This window comes from Abramis brama (assembly GCF_963993115.1).
Source record: "Abramis brama genome assembly, chromosome: 19".
In the NCBI taxonomy this organism is placed as follows: domain Eukaryota; kingdom Metazoa; phylum Chordata; class Actinopteri; order Cypriniformes; family Leuciscidae; genus Abramis; species Abramis brama.
In genome coordinates, this window is record NC_139981.1 from 33,096,716 (window position 1) to 33,124,686 (window position 27,971).

General features: G+C 36.9%; 2 protein-coding genes across 2 annotated transcripts in view; both read right to left on the minus strand.

Moving 5' to 3' along the window:
- Positions 1-17,103, minus strand: part of ppp3r1a (protein phosphatase 3, regulatory subunit B, alpha a) — a 34,330-nt gene extending 17,227 nt beyond the window's left edge. Inside the window, exons 1-2 of the mRNA XM_084093608.1 lie at positions 16,854-17,103; positions 4,317-4,356 (exon numbers count right to left, since the gene is read on the minus strand). Of these exons, the coding sequence (XP_083949734.1) occupies positions 4,317-4,356; positions 16,854-16,856 (43 nt within the window). The 5' untranslated portion in view covers positions 16,857-17,103. The remainder of the gene's footprint in view (positions 1-4,316; positions 4,357-16,853) is intronic.
- A 6,502-nt stretch (positions 17,104-23,605) lies between these two features.
- Positions 23,606-27,861, minus strand: cnrip1b (cannabinoid receptor interacting protein 1b). The gene is made up of 3 exons (XM_084093609.1): positions 27,486-27,861; positions 26,134-26,278; positions 23,606-24,970 (listed from the first exon to the last, which is right to left on the minus strand). The coding sequence occupies exons 1-3, from the start codon at positions 27,662-27,664 to the stop codon at positions 24,806-24,808; spliced, it is 489 nt and encodes a 162-aa protein (XP_083949735.1). The 5' UTR covers positions 27,665-27,861; the 3' UTR covers positions 23,606-24,805.
- Positions 27,862-27,971: the final 110 nt, after the last annotated feature.

Below are 27,971 nucleotides of genomic sequence, written 5' to 3' on the forward strand. Positions count from 1 at the left end.
AACATTAAAAATATTATAAACCAACACGTGTCAGCAGAGAAACTGCCTTCATCAGGGCATAGAAGAAAAAGACACTCAAAACGTGCAGAACTGCTCATTCTATGTTTTTAATAGTCTCTTAGTATATTTAAAGTATAATATTTATATTTATGAGTGTATCATTGGTGAAATTTTTTATATTTAAGGTTTATTTTATATTGATTAGCATATTATTAGTGCATTTTTTATATTTAAGGTATAGAATTTTATATTGATTAGTGTATAATTGGTGCATTTTTTATATTTAAGGTTTAATATTTATATTTATGATTGCATCATTGCTGTAATTTTTATATTTAAGGCATAATATTTATATTAAAGAGTATTCTTGGTGCATTTTTTATATTTAAGGTATAATATTTTAAATTGATTAGTGAATTATTTGATGTATTTTTTTATATTGAAGGTAAAATATTTATATTGACTAGTATATTATTGGTGAATTTTTTATATTTAAGGTATAATATCTTAATTTATGAGTGTATTATTGGTGCACTTTTTATATTTAAGGTATTGCCACTGTCATGTTCTGTTTGGTTTTGTTTTCCCTGTCACTAATTGCCTGAGTTCTCCTTCACTGTTTGTTGTCATGGTTTCTAATTAGTTTTTTGCACCTGTGCTTTGTTCTGTTGATTATCATTCCTAGGTCCTCAGATCTCTTTGTTCAGTGTGCTAAGAGTTCTTCAGTGTTCATTCAAACAAGTCTCCTTGTTTCTATTGATCATTCTGCGTCACGCTTCGTACTTGGTTTATAATACACAGTTACGTAACAGAACACCGAACCTACAACATAGATACAGCAGCAGCATTTATTGCCATCTCCCGTAAAGGTGTTCCTTTGATTAACTACTCTAACCGGTTCTGTAAGTTAGCCCAGGGCACCTTAATATCTATTTTCTGGAGCTACCAGATTTGGAGAATTTTACTTGGCAAGAAGACATTATCCGTTGCCTGGAAAGTGTCTACCCATTATCGATGTCGTCACCCACAAACCCTGCTGACCGCAAACCAGAACCCAGCCAACTCCTCCACGAACCCAGATCCAGTGCCTAAGCCCACTAAAGACCCAATGCCAGAGCCCACCGTAAACCCGGAGTCTGGCCAGGTGTGAGAGCCGGTATTTACGTCCATCATTGAGGGCGTATCGGTGGAGATGGACATTTTGAAGCAGATTTCCATCCATTCCCCTAGACCTGAAATACAGTAGTCAACATTTGAAGTGGATCAAAAGTTCATCAAAGTTGTCCTAAGACAAGAACGGGTATTGTTCAAAATTCATGTATAACTTTGATGAAATGTTTTGATCCACTTCAAATGTTGACTACTTTATATTCTCCCCGTCTGTACTTTTGGATCCCTTCAGTCCCTTGGCTCCTCCTTCAGTGGCTTTGCCCAGCTGCTTGGATCCGCCTTGGGCTTCCAGGTCTCCAGCTTCACCCTGTTGTGCCAATCCCTTGGCTCCACCATGGTCCTCCAACCCCTTGGCTCCACCATGGTCCTCCAACCCCTTGGCTCCACCATGGTCCTCCAACCCCTTGGCTCCACCATGGTCCTCCAACCCCTTGGCTCCACCATGGTCCTCCAACCCCTTGGCTCCACCATGGTCCTCCAACCCATTGGCTCCACCATGGTCCTCCGACCCCTTGGCTCCACCATTTCCTCCATGTCCTCCATTTCGTCCTGGCTCTTCTCTGGCTCCTCTCTTCATTGTCTTGTCTATGGGGTTTCCCAACTCCTTATGGGGTTTCATCTGTCTCCAGCTTTTTTTTATATTTAGGTATAATATTTATATTTATGGGTGTATTATTGGTGTACTTTTTATATTTAAGGTATAATATTTATATTTATGGGTGTATTATTGGTGCACTTTTTATATTTAAGATCTAATATTTTTATTTATGGGTGTATTTTTGGTGCACTTTTTATATTTAAGGTATAATATTTGTATTTATGGGTGCATTATTGGTGCAGTTTTTTTTTCCTGTCATCAAATTTTGCAACCCCTTCTCGCATGAGCACCTTTCGAAAATTATTTGTTGCCAAGTTTTTTTCAATTGGTGATTGAAATGATTTGTTTGTTCCTTAAAAATAAATAAATAAAATAACAAATAATACAATTTCTCATGAACATTAGTTGATACTTCATACTCAATTTCGCCATGCAAAAGAGGCTTTGCCTATTTTACGGGGATCATCTTGATGGACGTATAAATAAATAGGAATTGCGTTTTGAACGCAGGAATGTGCCGTTCATGGAGCTTTTCTTCTGTACGACAGCCAGTTTCTGATCCATCAATGTTACTCTCCCTGCCAAACCTGACATCACCCTACCAATGACTGGGCAAGACCTGAAGTGCTGGTCATGTTGTTTTTAGCCATGAGGTCATAAGATCCCCCTGATACGCACCCTAAGGGAAGCCCAACAGCACACGGGACTCCAGCAAACGGGCTGGGGTTTATTCTGAGCGCTTGCGAGGCTGAAGGCCACATGCCAGCATGACACACATTATTCCACACATGGTCTTGTAAGTGGGTCATATATGCATTAGCAGGCTAAACAATTAACTGCCGTTCTAAACTATCCTGTGTAAGATTTCTTGAAGATTTTTGTGAACACCAAATATAGTATAGCAAACTTTGTTCTAGTACTTGGTTTCTTTACGAGCGAGTCCATCAAAAACTTCACTCGAAATCAAAAGGAAGAAATACGAATTACATTAAATATTTTGCATGAATGATGAAGAAAATGAAGCCTATTCTAGGATCATTAAAATGTTTTGCATTGTGACATTATTTTCATGAAAATCAACCCAATATGGCCCATTTTCTTATTATTTATATATATTGGTAATGTTTGTTGTACTGCCTAAAATGCATTATTATTAACAAGTCATTCAGTATAGTATTTTTATATTGTTAAAATGCTCAAAAGCAAAACATCCAGACCCTTTCAGTAATGAGAATTTCTGTTAAAATCAACTAAACAAAAACAAAAGAAAGAAATGTAATTTTAATGTATATACAATACACATATTGTAGACATATAAACGGTATCACACCAGTTAGTTTTGCTCGTAGTTTAAGACAGAGAGCATGTGCTGACACTAACACTGTGTCCTAACCAGAGATTCCAGCGACAAATAATGTGTCTGTTCACACAAGATGCGACGCGACTGCGAGATGTGTCAAAATCAATCAAAACCCACAGCCAATCAGAGCAGCGTGTGGGCGGAGTCAGCCAATCAGAGCAGTGTGTGGGCGGAGTCAGCCAATCAGAGCAGCGTGTGGGCGGAGTCTCGTAGCGAGTGCACAGCACCAGAGAGTAATCCTGACGGCACTCGCAAGAAAATGGATAAGTAGCTACAAAATCAAATTCACAAATATTACACCATTTAAACATTGTTAAAAATGCATAGGCTACTGAGTTACTAAAGCAATCTTTGTCTAAGAATACACTTGTTTGGTCACAGTTTGAACGTTCTTGTTTCCATTTGTTTAATTTCAGGATCTGAGGTGAATTATCCATTGTTGCTTTTACAGCTACAAAGCTGGAGCACTAAATGATATTCAGAGTCACATTACACGCTTTTAACATTAAATAAAGCACATAAACAGTACCTGAGATTATCATCGCCACACTTTGTGCTGTTGTTCCAGCGCGACGACACAGAAAAATAGAAACCGTTTCTAAAATAGAATCGTGGCGTGTCGCCGTCGCGGCTGGTTAGGACAAACACTGATTAACATGGAGAACAACCTTTTATCGTGCGTCGCGTGTCATTAGGACACGGTGTAAGTCGAGCCCTACAGCTCATTATTGGCATGAGGTATCTTCAATATGGCACACAAATGGTTAATCTCAGCCAAGTTTATCTAGCACACACACACAGGGACGGGAGCGTGACTGTAGACTGTCCTCCTCTTCACACGTGCTCAACATTCGAGCACATCAGAGGGAAGTAGAACTAATTAAAACAAAGTTTCAGAGCTAAAAATAAGCCTAAGCAGCGTCTCTGGAGACGACCTTGACTTGACATCCTTTTCACCGCCACCAATTCATCATCCAGCACTTTAGAGAACCAGCAAGAGAACTTAATATATTGAAATACATTATTTTTTAAATACTTCAACTTAATATAGGGCTTTATAAAATGTAAAATGTTTCAAAGCAGCTTCACAGTAATAAGCTGTACAATAACAATGACTGTGTTGCAAAGTTAGTGTCATTATCCAGTTAATTTTGTATGTAAATTAGGTATAAAATTAATGGTACTTACAATGCGAGCACATTTCCAAGGGATAACTTGCCTCATTTCCCTACAAAAGAAGAAAACATAAGATTATCAACTTTTTTTGTTGAAATTATTACACATCACCTTTACACACACACACACACCCCTAAACACACAGTGCGAGTTTAAGAAGATCAATAGGAACGTGTCAGTGTCATATTCTATTGATCAAAAACACTATGAAATTTGGGTAACGTACTTAATTTCACAAAGAGTCAATTAATAAGCTTTGAAATTGAAAGTACAAGTAAAAACAAACAATCAAACAATCAAAACTCTGAACTATAGGCATAGGTAATATATTTCAATATTCATGTATCAAAAAAATACATTTGTGATTTTTTTTTCTGGCAATGTAAATTAATCATTTTTTAAACAATTTTATTAAGTTGTTGCTAATTAGCATTCAGTTACACAAAATTAAACGAGACCAAACGCCTACCAACCCGTTTCCTTTAATGATGTTGGATTAAACTTTTCAGAATACATTTATCCTGTATAATGACCTTTCTATAGCTTTTAAAACAATACTTCTGAAGAACCTGTTCATTAGTGTTACTGTGACCCCGAGACACTGAATTCTACTCTTGTATTTGATACAAACCAAAAGCTAGGAGATGAAACACTAAACACTCCCCCGTCTGTATCTCCATCTGCTTTGATTTATTATTTATAAAGTCTCATTCAGTTCAATGGTTTCTGTATCTGTCACAGCAGTGAAGGACAGATGAGAGCTTGGCCTGTCTGTTTCCAACGCATTCTGGCTTTAGACTTAATCTTACTCTGTAATAAATGTCAAAAGGTCAAAAAACACTTTATTTAACTCATAATCTCCACTGCAGCATCAGCTCTTTTCTCTCAGTGTCTGAAACGCTTCGTTTGAAGATTCAGTCTCTCTAAGCCCCGCCTCTCTGAGAGCTGCTCTGCTCTGATTGGTCAGAAAGCAAACGCTCATTATCATATCTGAATCTCAGATCTTGATATACAGTGATACGAACAGTAACGATGGCTGTCACTTTACTGTCACTTTTGATCAATTTAATGCATATTTGATGAATACAATATTAATCTCTCTCTTTTTTTAAATCTTATCACAGATGTTTAAATATCAAAGTTTCCAGAAAAATCTTCAGCAGCACAACTGTTTTCAACACTGATAATAATCATAAATGTTGTTTCTTGAGCATCAAATCATCATATTAGAGTGATTTCTGAAGGATCATGTGACACTGAAGACTGGAATGCTGAACATTCAGCTTTGATCACAGGAAGAAATTACACTTTACTATATATTCACACAGAAAACAGTTGTAATAATATTTTACAATACTACTGTTTTAAATGCAGCCTTGGTGAGCAAAGAGACTCTTTCAAAAACATCTAAACATTTTTTTAGTTTTAACCCTTTCAGGCCTGAATTCTTGTTTTCACAAACAGCAACAGTTTCTCCATTAGCACTCTGTGACTGAACGTGTCGAAGTCTCTCGGCTTGATGTTACGCAGCATCAGCGCGGGGTTTGTGGAGCGAACCATCAGATCTGCTGCTGATCACTGTATAGACTATTCTGTATATACACACACACACACACACACACACATCTATAGCTGCCCACTCATAACAGAGACGCCAATCTGCCTCCGCTGGGACTAGGACTTTCCTGTTAGGAAAAGCTAACGTTGAGCTGGCTATCAGAAAAAAAATAAGATACAAATGAAATATAATTAAAGATTTTAAAGGGAGAAAAGTATAGACATCATCAGGCCCATTTATAAAGACCATATTAAGCATTTTTACAGTCTTGATGTTGTTTCAGGCTCTACTAGAGCAGGTTTTCCTGCTTGAATGTTGATTATTCTCCTCATATTCTCCATTGTTGCGGCTCCTCTCTTCCCAGTCTGTCAGTAACGCTCTGTTTACTTCCTGTCTCTATGAAGCCCCTCCTTCTGAAAAGCACACTGTGCTCTGATTGGTCGGCTGGAGCAGTGTGTTGTAATTGGTCGAGCGCTTCGAGCGTGTTTTTTTTTGGAAATGTTCCGCCCCTTCCCATAACCGCCAGTTTAACACACTACTAACTAACTCAACCAGGCCCCGCCCCTTTATTCTGCGTATTAATTATTATAATGAGGAATATTGTGACGTGTCCGTTCCCGGAAGAAACTCAAGAATGGAGGCGTTTCAGGAGTTCAGAAACACTGACACTGATATAGAGAAGAACTGGAGCTTTATCATGATCAAACAGCAACACTACACACTAAACACAGATGAACATAAGAAACACATAGGCTAATAGGTCCTCTTTTAGGGTATATATAAACATTTCTTGATTATTATCAATGCTAAAAACAGTTGTGTTGCTTCACATCTCTGCAGAAACCGTGATTTTATTTCAGGATTCTTTGATGAATAGCAAGTACAAAAGAACAGCATTTCTTTGAAATAGAAATGGTTTGTAACTGGATATTCTGGTGGAAACGTCAGTCTTCTCTCCAATCATTTACTGCACTTAAACTCCGCCCCTGCAGGCTCGTGCTCATCTGCATACAGTGCCACGCCCACGTCTCATCATCCAATCAGCAACCGATGCACAGAATCAAGTCCCACCCTACAACATAACACTCAGATGTACAACAGATGGAAAGATCTGCAGCTACTTCTGTTTCACTGTGACTTTAATGCTCCCATGCTGAATAAAAGTATTAATTTCTTTAAAAATGTAAGTTACTTACATTTAATCTATGTACAAACCGTTTTAAAAATGTATGATAATTTTAGACATTTATGGACACATTTAGGACACCCATGAGTTTGCTTGCAGCTGCTGATCCAGAGTCAGTGTTTCTCATCCAAATAATAGTTTAGGTTTGAATAATGATTTTAATACTGAAATGCTGGTGTTGCGAAAGGTCCATGAAGCGGCCTGGATCGAAGCGGCCTCGTATGAAGCGGCCTGGATCTGTTTCTAACAGTAGATTGAACCCTCCTCTTTATTAAGACTGAGTGAAATGTCCTAAAACACATCATTATCATGCTAATCTCCATTATGTGGAATTGCTGTCACTCCAAACAACAAGTCTTTTTGGTTGAATATATAAAACGTACATACAATACAAGCCAAATTAATGCATGTTACTGGACTAAGGAATAATTCATCCATGCATATTTAATTTAGTCATTTTTGAGATCATAACATGTAATCAAGATGTTAAATGGTATATGTTTTTTTTTTTTTTGCATTTTAACCCAAAAGTAAAAAACATTATGAGGATAATAAGAATTGGGGGTAATTTTTGGTTGTCAAAAGTAAATGTAATTAATTTTCTTCTGTTTAAAATATTATTTCTGGTCTTGATTTCGGGGTGAGATTTGATCATGTTTTTGTCCCTTAGCACTATTTCAGGCATTTTAGGCTTAATTAAAACTCATAATCCTTCTGCAATCAGAAGACATTTGCCTTGTTTATTAATCACACAGCATTTACACTGATTCTGCATTACACTTGGTGGTTTTGTCTTGTAACGTCCTCTGAGATGCACAGATTAGATGAAGCCGCAGCACAAAAATACGAAACCGAATGTGAAAATCAGATGCAATATACATACAGTATGCAAATGCAAAACGGCATCTGAAGTGTTTCTGAAGAGTTGGACTTGGTTATTAATACCAGATCCTCCGAGTCCAAACATGAATTAGAGCGATGACAATTCACAGCAGACCTACTATCCATGCTGATGAGAACAAATGATGCCTTGCAGCTCGAAAAAAGAGAAAACGGGGAGTTTTAAATGAATTCCTGAATCGTTAGTGGGCTCTTGTGAGATGTAAATGAACTCTTTAGTGGGCTGAACATCGTCTGGCAAGCCTGAGAGGCAAACACTCAGCGCAGATCATAAATAATGCATTCAGCATTCAGAGTCAATTAGACCGCACACACACACACATGCACGGCACAATGAACATCCGGCACAGCAAAACATCACCAAATACAAACAAAACTCAATAACAAGGTGGAAATAAATAGACAGAGTGACAATGTTTCATGGCTGTAGACGCTACTTTTAGCGGATCATAATTATAACTGTCCGTTTTTGCCCGTGCCGACTCTCTGCAATATCTGGACCAAGAGGTCTCTGTTGCACAGCCTTTCATTTACGCTGTTAATGGGAAAAAAATAGTTAACCATCTGAACTCGTACAATGATGTAAATTTAAGGGTGAAATCTATGAAAAAAAAAAAAAAAAAAAAAAAAAATTAAAACAGGTTGTGTGTTTCTTGTGCAAAATATATCTTAAACGTATAGTATGTCATTTTTTCTCCACTAGGGGTCGCTAACCTCTTACAATAACAAAGGCGTAGTTTGATGACGCAACATTTGCTAAGAATTATGGATCTTGTCGTCAACGTCAAGCCGACCGATCTAATAATGTTTATGGATGACTGAATACATCGATGTTTTTATCATGACTGTGATATGAAGCAGTTCGGGATTGCTAAGAGACAGCTATCAGCTCCACACGCGACGCGAGTCCCGCGGATATAAAAGGAATATGGACATTTCATTCTACCGAACTACAAGCAAATGCAGAATTACAACTCACAGGTCAGTTTATTAGACAAATTAAACTTGTGAGGTTTCACTTGGTCTAACATTACACTATCACACTAAACTGCATTTGAATGTGTTGAAATGTATGTGTTAGTTTGTCTGTATGAGACTAGCAGTAAACTAGATCAACATTAGAATAACATACAGATCATATTCTAACATTTTATCATTGTTGAACTATATAACATTGATTAGTTTTATGTAAATGTGCTCACCTGTGTAATAAAGTACATGTAGGAGCGGTCGAAGTCTCGGACGTGGAGCTCTCGGCATCTCGAAAACACCGCGGAAAATAAAGAAACGGGACGTGCCTTCGAATTAAATTACAAATTTCTCCTGGTTTGAAAGTTGTTGGAAACAGTCGGGATAATGTAAGTACACAACTAAAAAAAAAAATTATTAGAAAAAAAAATAGATTTTTGCTATTTTTAAAGCAAAAAAGTTACATATTGTGCCTTTAATTCTGTATTTTCTGGTATATACACGGTAATATCCTGTAATAATATATTATCGTTATATACATTCACTGTGTGTTTAACTGAACACATGACTAGAGCTGTCATGATTATGACATGTGACTGACGATTAATTGTCTAAGAAAATAATTGCGATAATTTGATTGATTGTTTTTAATTTTAGGGCTTTTGTCATACATTTTTTTGTGTGCATGCATCGTTCATTAAATAATTGTTGAAAATTCTTGTGATTAATTCCTTTGTAAGTTGTCACTTTGCAGTATAACACCATTAATTATTTAAGTTATCAAATAATTCTGTAAATAACTGAAACAAATCTCATTCACAACAAACTGGCCAATCACAGAAAAGGCCATAATATATGCGTTTGGCTGGAATGTGCGTTAAAGCGTTGAATGCACAGGCAGTTACAAGCCGCGTTTCCATTACCCTTCAAATTGCGCAAATTGAAATTGCGAATTGAAAATACGCCCAATGGAAACACGTCAATTTCGCAAAACTCCCATTTATCGCAAAAAAGTTTTTACACTCGCATGAGGAGGTTTTTCAGGCAATTCGAAAAAGAAATATTTCGCAAAACTGCAATGTAAACAGTTTTTGCGCATTTACAGTCACCTGATGTAGACGACGCGGTGTGTTTGGACAGAAGACGAGACAGAGTTCTTTATTAAATCCATAAAAGACAGAAAAATTACAGGAATAATGGATTCTAAACCTCAAATAAATGCCACAATCAAGACCTCGAAGCAGATCTGAGGGAGAAACACCCAGAAACTCCTCATATGAGCCGCTCACAAGTATAAGGGTCGTTCCTTACTTATTATTATTAATAATAATGGCCAGTGCAGTGGCTGGGATATAGTAAATAAACCTCATGGTTTTTGGAATGATTTTACTTATCGCGAGAGGAAAAAATTAAGTTTTAGTCGCATAACATCGGTTAATGGAAACGCCGTCATTTCGAAAAAAAACATTTTGTCGACATTTAGAAAAAAAAAAGAAAAAAAGAAAGAAAAAAAAAAGAAAAAAAGAAATTCGCAAAAGTTTTCCGCAAATCTGTAATGGAAATGCGCCTACAGTCACTTTAATCACTCTTCTAAATTAATGCGTCTTGTGTTAGTAAAGCAGCTTTGCCACGGAAAAGCTACATTATATTGCTCAGGATCGAGGAGGAAAAGTTGCTGTTTTTGAAGTGATTAAACTCACAGCTTCATTGCTAGTAGAGATACTGCATTAAAACTATTCACACACGCACAATCTCTGAACCAGAATGAGTTTATATGATGTAGCATTCCCGCAAGCAACGGCGTTCTGGCCAGTTTCTACCGTTAAGAGACTGTTCACACACTGCGCTGTCGTCTTCGTTCGCCCGCGTGAGGAGAAGCGCTTTAGCTTCACACTGGCTGCATCCGAAATCACATACCTTCCAATATAGTAGGCAGAAAACAGTGTGTGACAAAAAAGTAAATTCACAGTCCTTATAAAAGAGTAGACAAAAGTTCCCGGATGATCTTCTTCTGGAGAGATTCTCTAGTGCGCGTATGACGGACACTTTCCTGTCCCATGAGGCCACGGGAGAGGGTTTATGAACGACTACACACTCAATTCACATGTTTTTTTAAACCGCTTTGCACAATACGTATCGTTTCAAAGCAGCTCTACAGAAAATGCATGAGTCCACATTATAATTTAGGGCGATCTGTTATCAGAGGTGACGTGTCTAAGTTATGCATTTCAGAAATGTACATATACAAATCACACAGTTAGCTAATAATGTATTAATTTAAAAAAGGATTATTTAAGGCAGAAACAATGCGCTCATTGAAGTGATGAATACATGTTTGTTAACAAATGATTAGGATATATAGAAAATTACAGGAAAATACTTGATTCTGATTGGTCAATAGCGCCATCTATCCTGAACAACATCTATTCCTCGATAACAAAATAATAAAACTCAGTCGAATCAATATTTTGTGTACAGTTATTTAATTATGCCATCAAGAGTATCGTGGACTCGCTCTCTCGTTTCATACAAACGCAGCGGCGGCCATTTTATGACTATTGTTTTGTTCACTGTTGGATTATAAGATACAAACAGGTGCGATTTTAAAACAGTTTAATCTGAAATCAATATCTCTTATCGCCATCATTATTAGATGTGGTGAAATTCTGTGTAATAAGTGTTATGACTGTAAAGCGTATCTCTTAAATGTCCGTCTAGTTTGATCTCGCCGCTGAAACTGCTCTCTCTGCTGAAGCTTTGTGTTTAAAGACCTAATAAAATATTTCAACTCAGATCAATATTTCGTGTCTAATTATTTACTTATGTGGCAAGTATCCGTGTAATAAGCGGGATAATGTACATCCAGCCGGTTGTTATCTCAGAATAAACCCCTTCAGGTGTGTGTGTGTGTGTGTGTGTGTGTGAGTGTGTGATCTCAGAATAAACCCTTTCATGGCTGATGACGACCTGATCTTGATCACCCTGTCAGGGTTTATTCTGAGATAACAACCGGCTGGATGTACATTATCTCTTACTTGTGGCATTGGTGCAATCATACTTTATAGAACATACTTTTATTAGATTTTTAATTACATACTTTTATTACATACCCATAATAGTATAAAAGTGCAGAGCCGCGGCACTGATGAAAGCTGAAAAACAGTTAAAAATGTCCATCTAGCCAATATTTACATAGAAAAATGATTAAACACAGCGTAGAGCTTACGGTTAACAGCGTGATCATAATCGCGTCATCATAAGAGCTGTGTATGAACATACCGCTAATCTCAAACTGCATCACTCCGCTCATACTGGTATTTCTGAAAAGGTCCTGTTCACACATGATCTCTTAAAGTCCCCCAGTGGTGAAAATACAGCTTTTAATGTTGTTTATGTGTCTATGTGGTGTTTTTAATGTGCTTTAAGACAAAGCATGTGTAAATTCATAAGTCGACAGCATTGCTGAGTATTTCCTCCTTAAAACTGCAGTGAACCAAAGACAGTCTCAAAAACACGCTTTGAAATCGCTGGTGTTTCTGACGTCACAAACTACCTTGTAATCAATCAGATCAACGTGTGATCGTCAACCAGTGGATCTCTGAGCTGAGGGAGTGAGTGGAGGCGGGGCTCATTTGCATATTCATATAACCGCGCATACTAAATGAGGCAAGGGTGTCGAGTTACATTCAAGATATTTTAAGACATTTTTTCAAGAAAAAAACTTTTAAATATGTCATTTTGGAGATAAAAGATGAGTTTTAAGGGATACAATGATCGACTACAGGGAGACTTTAAATGCTGTGTGTGTTAAAGGGGCTTATGTCTTTTTGTCTGTCTCCCCATTGTGCCTTTTTAAAGAGTGCAATAATCACGGTTACATTAAATAACTGTGATCAGATGGCTATTTAATAATCGAGACAGGCCAACTAACCATATAGCCTATTATATCTGTACATCACTTGCATTGATACGCTCATCTCTGTCTGATAACAGAAATATGATATCATTTTCTGTGAAGCTGCTTTGAAACAAATCGTATTGTGAAAAGGCCAATACTATAAATAAACTTGAGCTGAACTGAACGGTTTCGGTAAGACTCTCCCAGATTCATAAGGCTAAAAGTAGACTAGATTCTGATATTCACAAAACACCAGCTAAAGATTATTATTTTATACTAAAAGTAAAATTGCAAGCATGAGTAATAAAGGGGAGAGAACCAATATGATTATTCTTCATTCTCCGTCATGATGCCCACAATAAATGACTAATGATCATAAACAGCAGATAGCAGGCCTCCGCTTGAGCAATGCTGGTGTGTGTGTGTGTGTGTGTGTGTGTGTGTGTGTGTGTGTGTGTGTGTGTGTGTGTGTGTGATAACTGGAGAAAGCTATCCGCTAACATTCCTATTGATCTAAACTCCACGCAGGAACAATACAAACTGTGATGGATCACTTTACATGTCAGACAGACGCTCGAGAAAGGGCGATTCCTGACAGAATAAACCGCGTTAAACACCAGTCTCTTCAGCCCTTGCTCAAAGGCGTGGTTACACTTTACTACACTTTTATGTCAAATTATGTATAATTATAAGTCACTAACATTAAACCAAACCTAACCATAACTCTATAGTAAGTACATGTTCAATTAATATTACAATGTAACCGTGTCACCTTAAAATATATATATAATTAAACTTATTAGACATGGATTTTGTATTTTTGTTAAACTTTTAATAAATTGTTGTATAATAATTGTTGTGTGTGTATATATATATATATATATATATATATATATATATATTAAAGTGTTATAAATTCAACTAATTAGACACGGATTTTGGCCCTAAAATTTTTATTTTTGTTACACTTTTAATAAATTGTTGTATAATTTCATTAATTAATTGATTAGTATCATGATTTTAATTCATAAGAACATGTTTTTTTCATAACTATACTTTAATTTAAGCATTAAAACGGAACCCAGAAAAAAATAAAAAAATAAATAAATCTGGGAAAAAATAATATAATAAAATAAAATAAATAATAAAATGAATTTCATATAGGGGCTGTGAGGGGCCGTTCACACGAGAAGAACATCTGTATGCGTTTCGGTCGTACATTTACAACGGCGTTTCGAAAACACAAACTTATGAATACGGGATTCAAAGTGCCAGTTTTTTAAAACAATACCGCTATTGTCTCCATATTAACTCCATATTAACTATTAAAAACGCAGACGTGCGCATCACGTGTTCAGTCGACAGGCGAGTAGTGTTTCTTTACAGTGACGGGGAGTTCAGCGTTTTTAGTGCTTTTCACATTTTAACAACGTTGTCGTCTCTACGCAAAAAATGCAAAGGAAAAACATTTCCATTTTCAGTACATCGTTGTCGTGTAAACGTCCCCCAAACCTCAGCGCAAGCATCTGAGTATCAGCACCGTGCAAAGCTTTTAGATCAAACATATGAAGAGCTGCACAACACACTGTTATGAAAGGAAAAGAGCCACAGAAAGCCATTAATACAGAAGAAGGTGCAGCACCTGACATTATATAGTTATAGTATATCTAAAGTAAAACTTATAGTGCTTCTCTAGCTGAAGTATCATCACCAAAACCTAGATTTCTGCACCGAAATTCAAAGTGAAATGTGTGGCCACACTCTTTAAAGACCCACTCCGATGAAAATCATGTTTTTCTAGGTGTTAACATGTTCTTGTGGCATTTTTCTGATGTTAGAGGACATATCTTGAGAAAAATAAGTTCAAAGTTGTATTTGTAGAGCCTGTACGCCAACTACGGTGATGTCATCAACATGCTTTGGTCTGACGCTTGGGAAAAGGAGACTGAGTGCATTGAAATATCAAGCAATGCAATATTCATAATATCGTCAATGAAAGAATGAGTCAAGGGTCTGGATTATTGTGTGAGGCGCTGAATATGCAGCTAAATAAAGATTGATATTTAGTTTCTTTTTCCAAAATGTCACAACACAAACTCAATGTTTCAGGGTCGCCGTTCGACCTCAAGTTGACAGAAGTGCGTTAGACATGACACCAGTTCGACTTTGTCACAAGACTCTTCCAGAAAGAGACAGACTATGGCGTACGGCTTTATTAAAATGCCGAGACCTGAAGGATCAGAGGCCTCATTTATGAGCGTTGCGTCGCACAAAACAGGCCCTGAAAGAGGCGGACGGCACTTCACACGCATGAGATGTGATTTATAAAAACAAACTTGATGGGAAAATTTGTGCATCTGCACGCAAACTCTGAGCCATTCGTACGAACATTCTGGAGCCGGAGCAGTGTGGCGACACCGATGGCGATCTGAGGGACTGAAGGCTGATGAAGGAAAACCACTTTAAATCCTCATTATGAGTCCTAATCATAAATACAGCGTATGGTCACAATAACAGTTCAAATACATAAAAGAATGATTTAAACTGTTTTCCCTCTGATAGACACATTTAGATTAAATATGCCATTCTCATTAATTTGGTTAAACACTTACATTAAATCATTACTGAGAAGTTAAAAATATATATATATTCTAATAAATATAAATATTTGTAGTGGATGCGATGCTTTTGAACACTTTTCCTGTGGAATGCTGTGTTTTAATGTTTTATGTAAGGATTGCTATGTGCATGATAATAGCAGAACATATTTTTGTGCAAATAATGATCAATAATGCACAATAAGGCCTATCTGTTTCCATAAATTTGGCCAGTGGAAAAGACTGAGAAAAACTTTCTCTGAAATGTATTTTATACTATTTTGATTTATTTATTCAAAAACAAGGCAATGATAGGCTACTAAATTATATTTAGCAATGTAATGTGACACACATATGTATCTCATATTTTCCAAATGCCTTGTACCGTTAAACATGTTATCATGAGGATGAATATGCATATGCAAATGATATGCAGATGAGGATATGCATAGTAAAACAAGGCGTTGTAAGCTCATATGGTTATTTGCTTATCATCTGTATTGATTTTTGTCAATTGTTATATTGTAAATCTCAAGACATGTAATATTCATCCAAGTCTGAGTGGACATCAACGTGGACTTGTCAGCAAATAAGACTTTATATTTATGTAAACTTACAAAACAACTAAAGCAAATATGATTCAGCGAGAAGGTTGAATCTATAATGGGATATTTTTGACTTGCATTGCAATCTGTCAATCATGACGTTTAATGAGATTCTGAAAAGCAAAGTTTCACTACACAGTTTCTAGTGAAACAGGGAGAACAGACATTTATTACATGGGTATTGATGATAGAACATTAGGACAATACTGTGGATCTCTGTAGTATCACCACTGGTATTACTTAAAGCACCATGCAAATACTATGGTAGCCTACATGAATAAGGTAATCATTCAATCTCATGGTGGTATTACCATCAGATACCATCACAACATTTTATGTAATATGGATATGAAGCATTTCACTACAAAATAATGATCATTACTGCACCATTTCAAGTATATTATACAATGCACACCTACATAATTCAAAGAACTATAAAAATGGGTGAAACACAGCCTGCGCCTTATGGCACGCATAGCATAACCGTTCTTATTTATCACAATAATGCAAATGGAGATGTTCTTAATAACTAATGTCATACTTAATAGCTCTGGCTTTAACTTTAAATGCCAAACAGCATCACACAAGACAGCACATTCAGCACTGACTGACTCAGGTTAGCATTTATTTCTGCAATGGCTTTGCAACCACTTTGCATGAATTAGACCAACAATGGATACACACATTCACAACCTGGCAGATGCACGATAGGAAACCCGTAAATCTTCGTGTTTGGACAGCTCGATCATACGTTGAATCTGTTTGCCAGCGCATTCAGGATGCGTTTGAAACCGATATCTGCTATTTGTTTACAGTGCTGCGAATGTGTTTCTTACCATGTTGCTGCCTGTGCGACGGAATTCCCCCTCGGAAATGAACAGCAATAAATGACAGCACAAATATAAGAGGAAAATTCTGCTCTTGGTCTCGTTGTTTTGTCAAAAAAATGCTGGTTTTGACACAGCAGAAGCGTAACCTATTTTCCGTCTGTTTCCGTGGGTTTCACTGCAGTAACGACGCGAGCACGAGCCGCAGGGCGGGGAGGGGGAGGGGCCTAGGAGGCGCGCTGTTATTGGACGAGAGCGGAAGGAGGCGGGGCTAAGACGCGCTGATGGGCGGACCTTCGGTACACTACATCCGGGAAACCTTACTGCCTTCACCCTCACACAAACACACGCACGCACACACCCTCACACAAACACACGCAAACACGACAATTTGCATATCAGGGAAGGTCCCTTCACAATCCAGGCGAACTCATGATGCGTTGAAGTCAAATCCTCCTGGGAAGTTCGCATTTACGAGTTGAAAAGTCGTGTTTTCGACGTCAGATGCGTTCAAGTCACTTTCGTGGGAACAAGATGGCGGCGCACCTTCTCCCTTACGAAAATTAACCATGTTTTTACTACAAATAAAACCAAAAACATGGTTAGTTACTAACCATCTATAGTTACTGCAAATTAACCATGGTTTTGCTACACTAACCATAGTTTGTTCCATGGTATTTGTTGTAAAACCGATTATACAAATGGTTCTCAATCTGGCAAAAAGAACTAGGTTACTAAACTTTTTCTATAATAAAACCATGGTTGATTTTCTTAAGGGATATTTAACTACACAAAAGTACAATAAGGTTTTTAAACTCCCAGAAAATGAAGAACAAAGAATGTGCATCAGGTGTGCATTGTTTTTTTTAAATGTTTTTAATTGATTTAAGCCACTTTCGTGACATATTATAATGTTATATTACAATGTTATTATATTTTGAGCAAGTAGCTTATTGTGTTGTATATGCAAAATATATTGTATATATTTTTTTGTATAAGCCTGACAATACTGCTAAATACCTATAAGTATTGTGGTATTCCCCTGACAAGCCCCAACTTGTAAAGACTATAGGGCTTAAAGGGATAGTTTTGAAACATAAAATGCTGTCATCATTTACTCACCCTCAAGTTGTTCTAAACCTGTATGAGTTTCTTTCTTCTGTTGAACACAGAAGAAGATATTTTAAAGAATGTTGTTGTCAAACAGTTGGTAGTAGCCATTGACTTCCACAGTAGGAAAAAAAAATGACTATAAAAGTCAATGGGTGCCATCAAATGTCTGGTTACCAACATCTTTAAGAATAAGAAAGAAACTCAGGTTACAGGTATACAGGTTTGGAACAACATGAGGGCGAGTCATTTTTGGGTGAACTATCCCTTTAAAGAAAATCCCGAGCTTCCCACTCGTATTTATACGAGTTTGTGGTGGCGTTCTCGTCTTTCCGACATGACTTGAACGCAAAATCCTGAGCTTCCACTAACAAATCACTGGAGTTTGGGTCATTTCTATTTAGCAGTACATTTTCATGTCCATCCCAAAACATTGAAATTTTCAATGCAAGAAAAAGAAAAAAATAAGATTAATAAATGTAGGGCTTTTTATTTCATAAATATCACTTAGGCTACTTGTTAGTCCTCGTTACCTGTTAGCACAAACATCAGTAAGTACAGCAATGGATGGGATGAATTCTGAGATGTTTTGCTATATTATATATAATTATATATTAGTTGATTTGACTTCACATATTAATTAAATGTTACATGCAATCTTTTTTTTTTTAAACTGAAATTATTCTAATTTACTCTAGAATATTTTATTCTGTATTCTTGTTTAGAATGAATAGTTTTATGTGGGGTCAGGGCTAGTGCTCATATTACCCCTGTCCTGGAGTCTCTGCACTGGCTCCTGTCAGGTGCCGTATTGACTTTAAAATCCTTCCTTATGTTAGCATAACAACTTTGCATAATCTGGCTCCTCAGTACTCGACTGATCTATGAATGCCTTACACATGTCGTAATCTGCGTTCCTCTCAGAGTGGTTTCGGCTGTTCCAGACACGGCTTCGTTCTAGAGGAGATCGAGCATTTTCTTCTGCTCCTAAGCTTGGGAAATCTCTCCCGGCCGACATCAGGGAAACAAATACATTAGTGACTTTTAAATCTCTTCTCAACACATTCTATTTTAGGATTGCTTTTACTTGATTATTCATTTTATTTGTTTATTTTTGTATGTAAAGTGTGCTGTTTTCTCTGTTGTTATGTTTGCCTGTAAAGCGCTTTGAGAAAGCAACTTTTAAAGGCACTATATAAAATAAATGTATTATTATTATTCTATTCTGAAAGTCTGGGATCGCCTTAGAAGTGCTTTCTTAAATTAGCACAAACGTTAAATTAAATTTCAATTAAATAAAAACTAATCACAGTTTAAACTGCATAACAGGACTGGAAATGAAAGTACACTGTAAAAACGAACAAGTTCATTCAACTTAAAATAATTTGTAACCTGGCTGCCTTAAAATGTTGTGTTAAGTAAGCTAAGAAACTTCAGTTGTTTGTACATATATTGGAGTTCCTCAAACCTAGAATTAATCGTTGGGGTAACAAAGTTGAAGGTGACAAAATAGTCTGATCAACTTTAATTTAAGTTTAATGAACTAGTTTTTTAGTTACTCCAACAAGACATTAAAAGTTGTGTAAACCTGAATCCCAGTTGAGACAATTAACATAAAATGAGTGACACCAACAAACTTTTCTGCTATCTTGAGTTGTTTACACTAAGCATCTTGTTGAGTCAATTTATAATTATTAGTTGTGCAAACAAATTAAAAATTGTCTAAACTATTAATTTTGTTGAATGAACTTATTTTTTTAAGACTTCAGTGTATCCATACTGTAATAACTCTGACTTCTCTATAAATAGACCATCATAGCTAGCCTGACGTCGTCATACTCAGATTCTGGTCAGAACTTCCCGACCTAAAAATTTTGTGGGCGGGGCTAAATCCAGGCTACATCATAGCAGCATTATAGCAACATTTCTCCTGTGGCTGTTTGTCTGATATTATATGCATATATTATTCCACTGTTGGCACATCCGTAAGATGGGCATTGGCCTACTGTTTTACATCTTTATGTTAAAACCTAATCTGATTGAGATTTCATAAACACTAAGACTTTAGGTTTACTATTGGGTTTAAATTGGTTTACTCCACCTTTAAGGTCTTAGCGTGGTCTTATGGTCTTACCCCTTTTAAGATGTGAAGGTCTTAACATGTTTCATGGACATGCTAAAACATAATCCTCTTGGTATGTTCAAGAACTAGGCTGCAGCGCCACCTGCTGGCGTCCATGTTCAGATGCTCAGCCAAATGATAATTATCTCTGGCTGCGTTTACACTTGGCATTAACATGCGATCACCGTGATCCCATCAAGGGGACATTAGGTCTGTGGCGACACCAGATTAAGAGTAGAGATGATACAAATTAAACAATGTCCCAATTGCTTTCACTCACTCACTTTACTTCCCAATCTCCAGTCTTAGATCAAATTCAGTTTTTTGAACGAAGGAGTACTTTCAGAGTTGATCATACAAAAATAACTGGGTTGATCATGTTAAACAAGTCACATCATCGATCATCGGGGGTTAACCCCTTAACTGTCCCCCACCCCCTTTCGCATAGACATGAAAATCACTATCCAAACTTAAATGGTTGTAATTCAAGAATGCTTTAGAATATAGACATATTTGGTCTTGTTTTAAAGAAGACATTTGTCAGATTATTGTAGAAGTGAATTAAATTATGAAAGTAAAAAAGAAAAAAAGTTATACAAGTTTGAGTTTATGAAAATATACAATGTAAAAATATAATTATTTAGGGTGAATACTGGCAAAGTGGGACAATGGGTAAAGTGGGACAGTTAAGCTTCTTAATTTCTATTTTTACATGTAAATGATTCCATTACTAAAAATCAACACTGAGCTCATCATAAGCAAGTATGTGATAAAAAAAATATAGATTCTGTGGCTATGACATCACTTCCGGGGGTGTGGCACACCATATTCAACAACCTTACAATGAACCGTGATGGTAAAGTAAAATGACATAGCATTCTGAGGTGAATAATGTTAAGATTATAAAAATTAAAACACTTATGGATCATTTGTAATTGTTATATATTTTGTTATAGGATGTAATGGTGAATCAGAATTTGTAAAAATCAAATTCATATGAATCTTTTTTTGTTGTTTTTTATGTGATTTTGACACTGTCCCAGTTTGCCAATAGCGTATTGTTAAACTGGGACAGGGTATTACTGGCAAACTGGGACAGCCATTTAAGTCATTCTAATGGGGGAATTGAGTTCCCTTTTTGTATGCCCCTCTTAAATTTAGTAAAATTAGTTATAAATTTAGTTAGCTTGCTAGATATTTCAACAAAGATTGTAAACTGATTTTAAAAAACAATGCACAATTAAAAAAAAAAAAAAAAAGAAAGATGGAGGGTACAAGCATGGATGGCTGGGACATTTGCAATATTTGCAAATGAAAAGAAATGAAACTTAGCCTGTGTGGAATAAAATTAGCATATAAGAAGAAATGTTTATGAAGATTTCTATTTTTTAAATTTATATGAAATAAACTAAACCCAATACAAAATATTGTGGACAGGCAAGGGAGGGAGGGGTGGAAAGAATCTGCTGTACCTGCACCCCTCCTTAAAAAAAGTGATTTTATTATTTTTGTTGTTGTTATTTATATTGTTATTGTGTATTTAATTCATTGGGCCTACATTTGAATAACAATTTAATGTGTTTGAAGTGTCCCAGTTTGCCAATAAAGGTGTCCCAGTTTGACAGTAGCGCCTGGAAAAATGTGGTTTGGGGTCTATGTGTGTTTGAGGAAGAGTCATCCATCCTGTGTTTAATGTTTCTTTCTTTTTTATTCTGTATAGTAGAGTAGAGCACTTAAGCTATTTAGAATAGTATCATATGAGGGGCTAAGACATTTGGATCATAATAAAACATTATGCAGAAGGTAAATTATCAGAAAGTGTCCCACTTTACCACTATTCACCCTATATTTTACATAAAATATATAAATATTACAAAAATATATTTTACTCTAAAACTGCAAGAACATTAAAGCCAAAAATCTAAGTTGTGTTCCAAATTTTAGGTTGATATCTCAAAAAAATAGCTTTCAGTAAGTTTTTATTTGGGCGCAGTACCAAACTTTTTCACTAGATGGACAGCCAAGCTTCCTACTGACCATATAAGGGCGCCTCCATTTTCATATATGTTTTGAGTGATCTGAACCATGTATTTCCATAATTTTCATACAATTTATGAAGTATACATCCTATTCAGAAATAGTATGGGTGGATTGGCAGTATTTGATTTGATTTCAACCTCGAATAAACACATAAAAAGAGCACATGTGCGTTATAGCCCGCTGCCACATTACAAATCGAGAATCCATAATATTTTTCTTTGTATTCAAAACATTTTCAGACCTTTTTTTTTCTCACAAAATTGAATTGGTGTTATCTTTTGAACTCTTGGCATGAAAACAAACTGAGGTTTCTACCAATCTTTCATGATTTTTCATGTTTATTTCTATTTCAAAATAAAGGCCTAAACACACCTAATATGAAATATTCTTGTTGCAAATTGATAAATTACTGCTCTTCTGTAATTTATTTAAAAAAAACAGCCACCAAATATGAAAACTAGAGATTGTAAGCTTTCAAATGATATATAGTTTGTCAATATTACTTTAGGTTTTTACTAAGATATTATTGTTATTTACTAAGATATTACCCTGTGGGACGGTGACACTTAAGAGGTTAAGGTTATCGTTAGCATTTCTTGATGCGGCATCAGACTGTGTTCAGTGAAAATGGTTTTCTAAAAGTACTCCTGAGCACATGTGGCTGTATTTAACAGAGTAGCATGATGGTTTCTCATGCAATGCCATCTGAGGGCTAAAAGGTCACGCACATTCAACAGAGGTCTCCTGCCTTGCCCAACACAGACTGAGATTTCTCTGGATTCCCTGAATCTTTTCACAATATTATGTATGGAAGATGGTGAAATCTTGCATTGAGAAATGTGATTTTTGAATTGTTTGACAATTCTCTCATGATATTTGCCACAAAGTGATGAGCCATGACCCATCTTTGCTTACAAAGACTGAGAAGCTCTTTTACCAAGGGGGTGATCTTTCAGAAAAAACTGAAGCTTCCCCGGGCGCCGCCATTGATTAGCGGACCATCACCTGCTGTTAGCATCCCGTTGACTCCCATTCATTTTGGCGTCACTTTGACAGCGAATAACTTTACATCTGAGGCGTTTAAAGACTCCATTTGTCCATTATTTATTTCTAAAGAAACACGAAAATGTATAAAAGGCTCAATTACCTTGTATCTTACGTTATGGCCCCGTAGAAGCAGTTTTTGTAAAATTAGGCTAACGATTGCGTCATAACCACGCGACTCTCTGTCGCACAGTAGAGAGATTACCGTATGGACAGGAGGAGAAGCTCGCGGGCAATCGGGGGGACGTGGAGGCAAAATGACAAAATAATTAATCAGAATACTCAGCAAAAGTTTCTCCTGCTCCAGCTCATGGACAGCTCCTACTCACACTCTCCGGCTCTGCAAGTTTCGTAAGGGAATGATTCAGATTTCAGTGAAAACATTGGAAAACTTTTCTTTGTGCTTTTGTCAGTTAGAAAGAAAAGGTTCAAGAGAATGAACAAATCACAGATTCTTGATTTTATTGCATTTTACAAAATGTCCCAACTTCTCTGGAAATGGGGTTGTATATCCACTACTAATTATTGCACGTATATCACAATGCACCATGACAAAATACTCATAAAAACACACACTATAGAAGGTATATTCACATAGTAAAATTTACAATGAAAATGCTACATTGACAAACGGTATAATAACAATTCTATCATAAAGTCTATATAAAATCTGTAAACTCGTATATAAAAGTAAACTTCATCCTCACGGATTTCTTCAGAGGTAGACAACTGGAAGGAACTGCAAAGACAACACTACAACAAACAGGGTAAAGTGCAGCTCAAATACAACGATCTGATTTTCCAGCAGACAAATCCAGTAAAACTCTCATTTAAAGGGATGGTTCGGAGTAAAATCAACCTAGGGTCCTTTGCACCATGACCTCAAGCCAAACACCCCCCAGAAGCCTTTTTCCCTTGATTGAACATTATTAAAGTTAGATCTTATTTAGAGATATCAGCCGGATGGCTTAGTGCAGGCGCTAACGGGTCCAAGGCTGTATCTGGTAAATTACTCCACTAATAACGCCCAGAATGGCAGCAAACTTCTACAGTAGCACAAATAGGTTCTGTACTCATAAAACGAGGCATTGGAAAGTTTGTAAGTACATCAGGAGTTTATTTAAATAACACTTGCCTGATGGCTAATGCTACCGCTAACCCGGACGTCGAGGTCACTTCAGTGATTAGGGAAAACCACGTAAAAGTCCTGGCAGAAACCCAGTATATCCAACATTTTTTATTATTTTTTTTCCGAAGTGTTGACAACTTAGTGTTAACTAATAATTGTTATAAACTGGTACTACCAACAAAATATTAGTGCATTCCTGGAACTGGGCGTTGTTACTCTACATCCTTATGCATCGCTTTCTGCAGGACTTTTACAGGCTTTTCCCAAATCACTGAAGTGACCTCGACGTGCGGGTTAGCGGTAGCATTAGCCATCATCAAGTGCTTGGCTCGAGGTCATGGTGCAAAGGACACTAGGTTGATTTTACTCTGATCCATCCCTTTAACTTCATCACAATAGCTACTCTAATACGGTCTTAGGAAAGGCTATCCGCCGAGTCATGTTCGGTGTGTTGTTTAGGGAGGTTTCTAGCTCTTCGTAAGATTGTCTTCACTCTCACACACACTCACACGTCGTTCACAGAAACAGCTCTTTGTTGATCCACATGAGTGTGCGCGTGTCGTTGGGTTTGCACTCGTACTCGATGCTGTTGAAGCTGTTTCCCCATTGGCAGTGGTCCCTCTTGTTGTAGTTGTAGAACTTGACCTGCCAGACGGTCTCGAAAAGACCAGCCTGAGTGAACTGTCACGCACAGAAACATCACACACATCAGGTGACACTCTTGCTCTTACACTCACTTACACAAAAAGGTTCCAACGGGTGTTTTTGCAGAGCATTTCAGGTTCCCCAAAGAGCCTTTCATTAAAAATTTTAATCATCTAAAGAACTTTTCCTCCACTATAAACAACCTTTGGTGGAATGGAAAAATTATATGGATGTTACAGGAGTAGTTCACTTCAGAATTAAAATTTCCTGATGATTACTCTCCCCCACGTCATCCAAGATGTTGATGAAGGTTTTTGAGGAAAACATTCCAGGATGTTTCTCCATATAGTGTCTTCAATGGGGTCCAACGGGTTGAAGGTCCAGATGTGAGTTTCAGTGCAGCTTCAAAGTCTCGACACGATCCAGCCGAGGAATAAGAGTCTCATCTAGACAAACCAGCGGACATTTTATTACAAAAAAAAAAAAAAAAAAAAAACATTTATATACTTCTTAACCACAAATGCTCGTCTTACACCAGCTCTGCGATGCGCCACACATTACGTAATCAGGGTGAAAGGTCACGCGTGACGTAGGCGGAGTAACAGACCCAGTGTTACTCAAAGCGAACATGCAAAGATGAAGTCAAACGGCATTTACCAGAAAAAAGAAAAGAAAAAGAAGGTAACGCGTGACCTTTCAACCTGATTACGTAATGTGTGGCGCATCGCAGAGCTGGTGTAAGACGAGCATTTGTGGTTAAGAAGTATATAAATGTTTTTTTTTTTAAAAAAATTATAAAATGTCCGCTGGTTTGTCTAGATAAGACTCTTATTCCTCGGCTGGATCGTGTCGAGACTTTGAATCTGCACTGAAACTCACATCTGGACCTTCAACCCGTTGGACCCCATTGAAGACACTATATGGAGAAACATCCTGGAAGGTTTTCCTCAAAAAAACTTCATTTTTTTTCGACTGAATAAAGACAGACATGAACATCTTGGATGACGTGAGGGAGAGTAAATCATCAGGATATTATAAATCTGAAGTGAACTACTCCTTTAAAGGTTCTTAATAGAACCATAGATGCCAATAAAGAACCTTTATGTTCTTCTGCAGGCTTTTATAATGTGTTTTATAGGCTCTGTGTTCAAATGGTGTACTTCTTATTTCCAAGGGAACCTTTCAAAAGTGATTCTCACCTGTATGTTGACTTGAACGGGTTGCCTCTCTCCACTTTTGGTGTGTGTTACTCCCTCGGTGTCATACATCCCAGTGTACACTACAGACTGAGGGTCTTTAGACTGTTGCTCCAAAGGGAACGTCACGCCACCGACGGTCATGGATCTGAGGAATGAGACGTGAGAGAGGGAGACTGACACGACAACAACCAAAAATACACTTCAGGAGCTAAAATAGTAGAGTACAACAGGGCTAAAGGCACTAAAATATTAGATGGTACAAAAACTTCCCGCAGCACTTTCCAAAACATCCACTTTTCAAGATGCACGAGGAAATTTGTCTGATCCGTAATGCGATCGCAGGCAGCAGCGCAAAGTTATTTCTGTGCTAATTTGATCTAATATTTGATGTTTTTTAAATGTTGTAGATTTAACTAGCAAATGAGAAGGTCTTGTTAATTATTTTCAAGCTAGTTTTGTTCAAGCTAATTAAAGTAACAATTTTTCAATAAGAAGAATATGTACATATAGAATAATATATATATTGCTGTTGCATACATATGTTGTTGGGGCGAAAGGCACAATGATTAGCATGATAATGAACGGCTGGCTGATTTTTCCATTTGTTGACATGACATGGTTAGATTCAGATGGAAATATAATTTATTAAGTTGGGTGCCCACCTTAGAGATAATCACCCTATTTATAATGAAACCATCATATTTAAAATTATGATCATATCATATTTATTGTTATTACTGTGAATAGATTACACTCAAGATTCTAATTCTAATTACAAGAATATTCAGATTGCAACATCTATTTGATTTGACAGACATTAGCCTATATATCTGTAGACCTTCGTGTAACGGAATAGGATACACACATTACAACATGCAGCCCGTCAGACAAAGTTGATGCCTTAATCGTCTGGATTTGACTGCCAAAGGAAGCAATCTGTCAGTGCATGAGATGAACACACAATCCTGTAGGATAAACCCACAATCATGGCATCCCAAATGTAGCTATCACGAGATGTTACATCCAATATTCTTAGTTGCTTTCAGTTAATTTCATTTTTTTTTCAATATAAGCAGTTTACCATGGTAGCCTGTTTTTTTAAATAGCTACGTTTGAATGCCAATGCAGTCTAAAATAATAATTCAGCATTTTTATTTTGTATTATGTCAAAGTAGGCTACTATGTTATCCATCACTGTACAAATGGTGCATATTGGTCATTTGTAATTTTACATCACATCTACACAAAATAAACCTGCTATTCTGTCTCAACGTTGATGCAAACGAAGCGTTATGCAAACAATAGAATCATAAGTTCACTTACAAATAAACTAAAGCACATAGGCTACTCACGTCGCCTCAACTGCTCCCGGTTTGACGACCACGTCGACCTTGTATTTCGTTCCCGTCAGTAATTTGATGGTTCTGCTCTGACCGAATCTCGTCCCGTCCGATTTGAAGAACACGGGTCCGTTATTCGGGGTGGTTTTCAGCGAAACGCCGATTTTAATCAGTTGGGGAATGTCTGCCATGATGCAAAAGACGGTCAGGTGTGAGGAAACAGGTCAGGATATTTCAGGCTGAAGTAAATCGGTGTACTCGAGTGGAAACCCGTGAAAACCGCATGCAGAAAGCACGTCCAAAGTCATGTCTGCTGTTCCTGTCCAATAATCCCCTACACAAACATAATCCCAACAAGCGAGCGACCTAATGAGATAAAGAGAGAGAAGCAGTGTAGCCCAGATTACACCAATACAACATCCGTGCATTTGGTTTATTGATCATTTAAATAAGTTTCTACCAGTACTGTTGCTCAAGGACACCAGGTCAAGTCTCATC

Excerpts from the sequence above, each read along its gene's own strand:
- cnrip1b (XM_084093609.1), bottom strand. The coding sequence starts at position 27,664 with ATGGCAGACATTCCCCAACTGATTAAAATCGGCGTTTCGCTGAAAACC. Across the intron at positions 26,279-27,485 it reads CCGGGAGCAGTTGAGGCGAC|ATCCATGACCGTCGGTGGCG; the intron begins GTGAGTAGCCTA and ends CTCATTCCTCAG. Across the intron at positions 24,971-26,133 it reads CCGTTCAAGTCAACATACAG|TTCACTCAGGCTGGTCTTTT; the intron begins GTGAGAATCACT and ends TGTGCGTGACAG.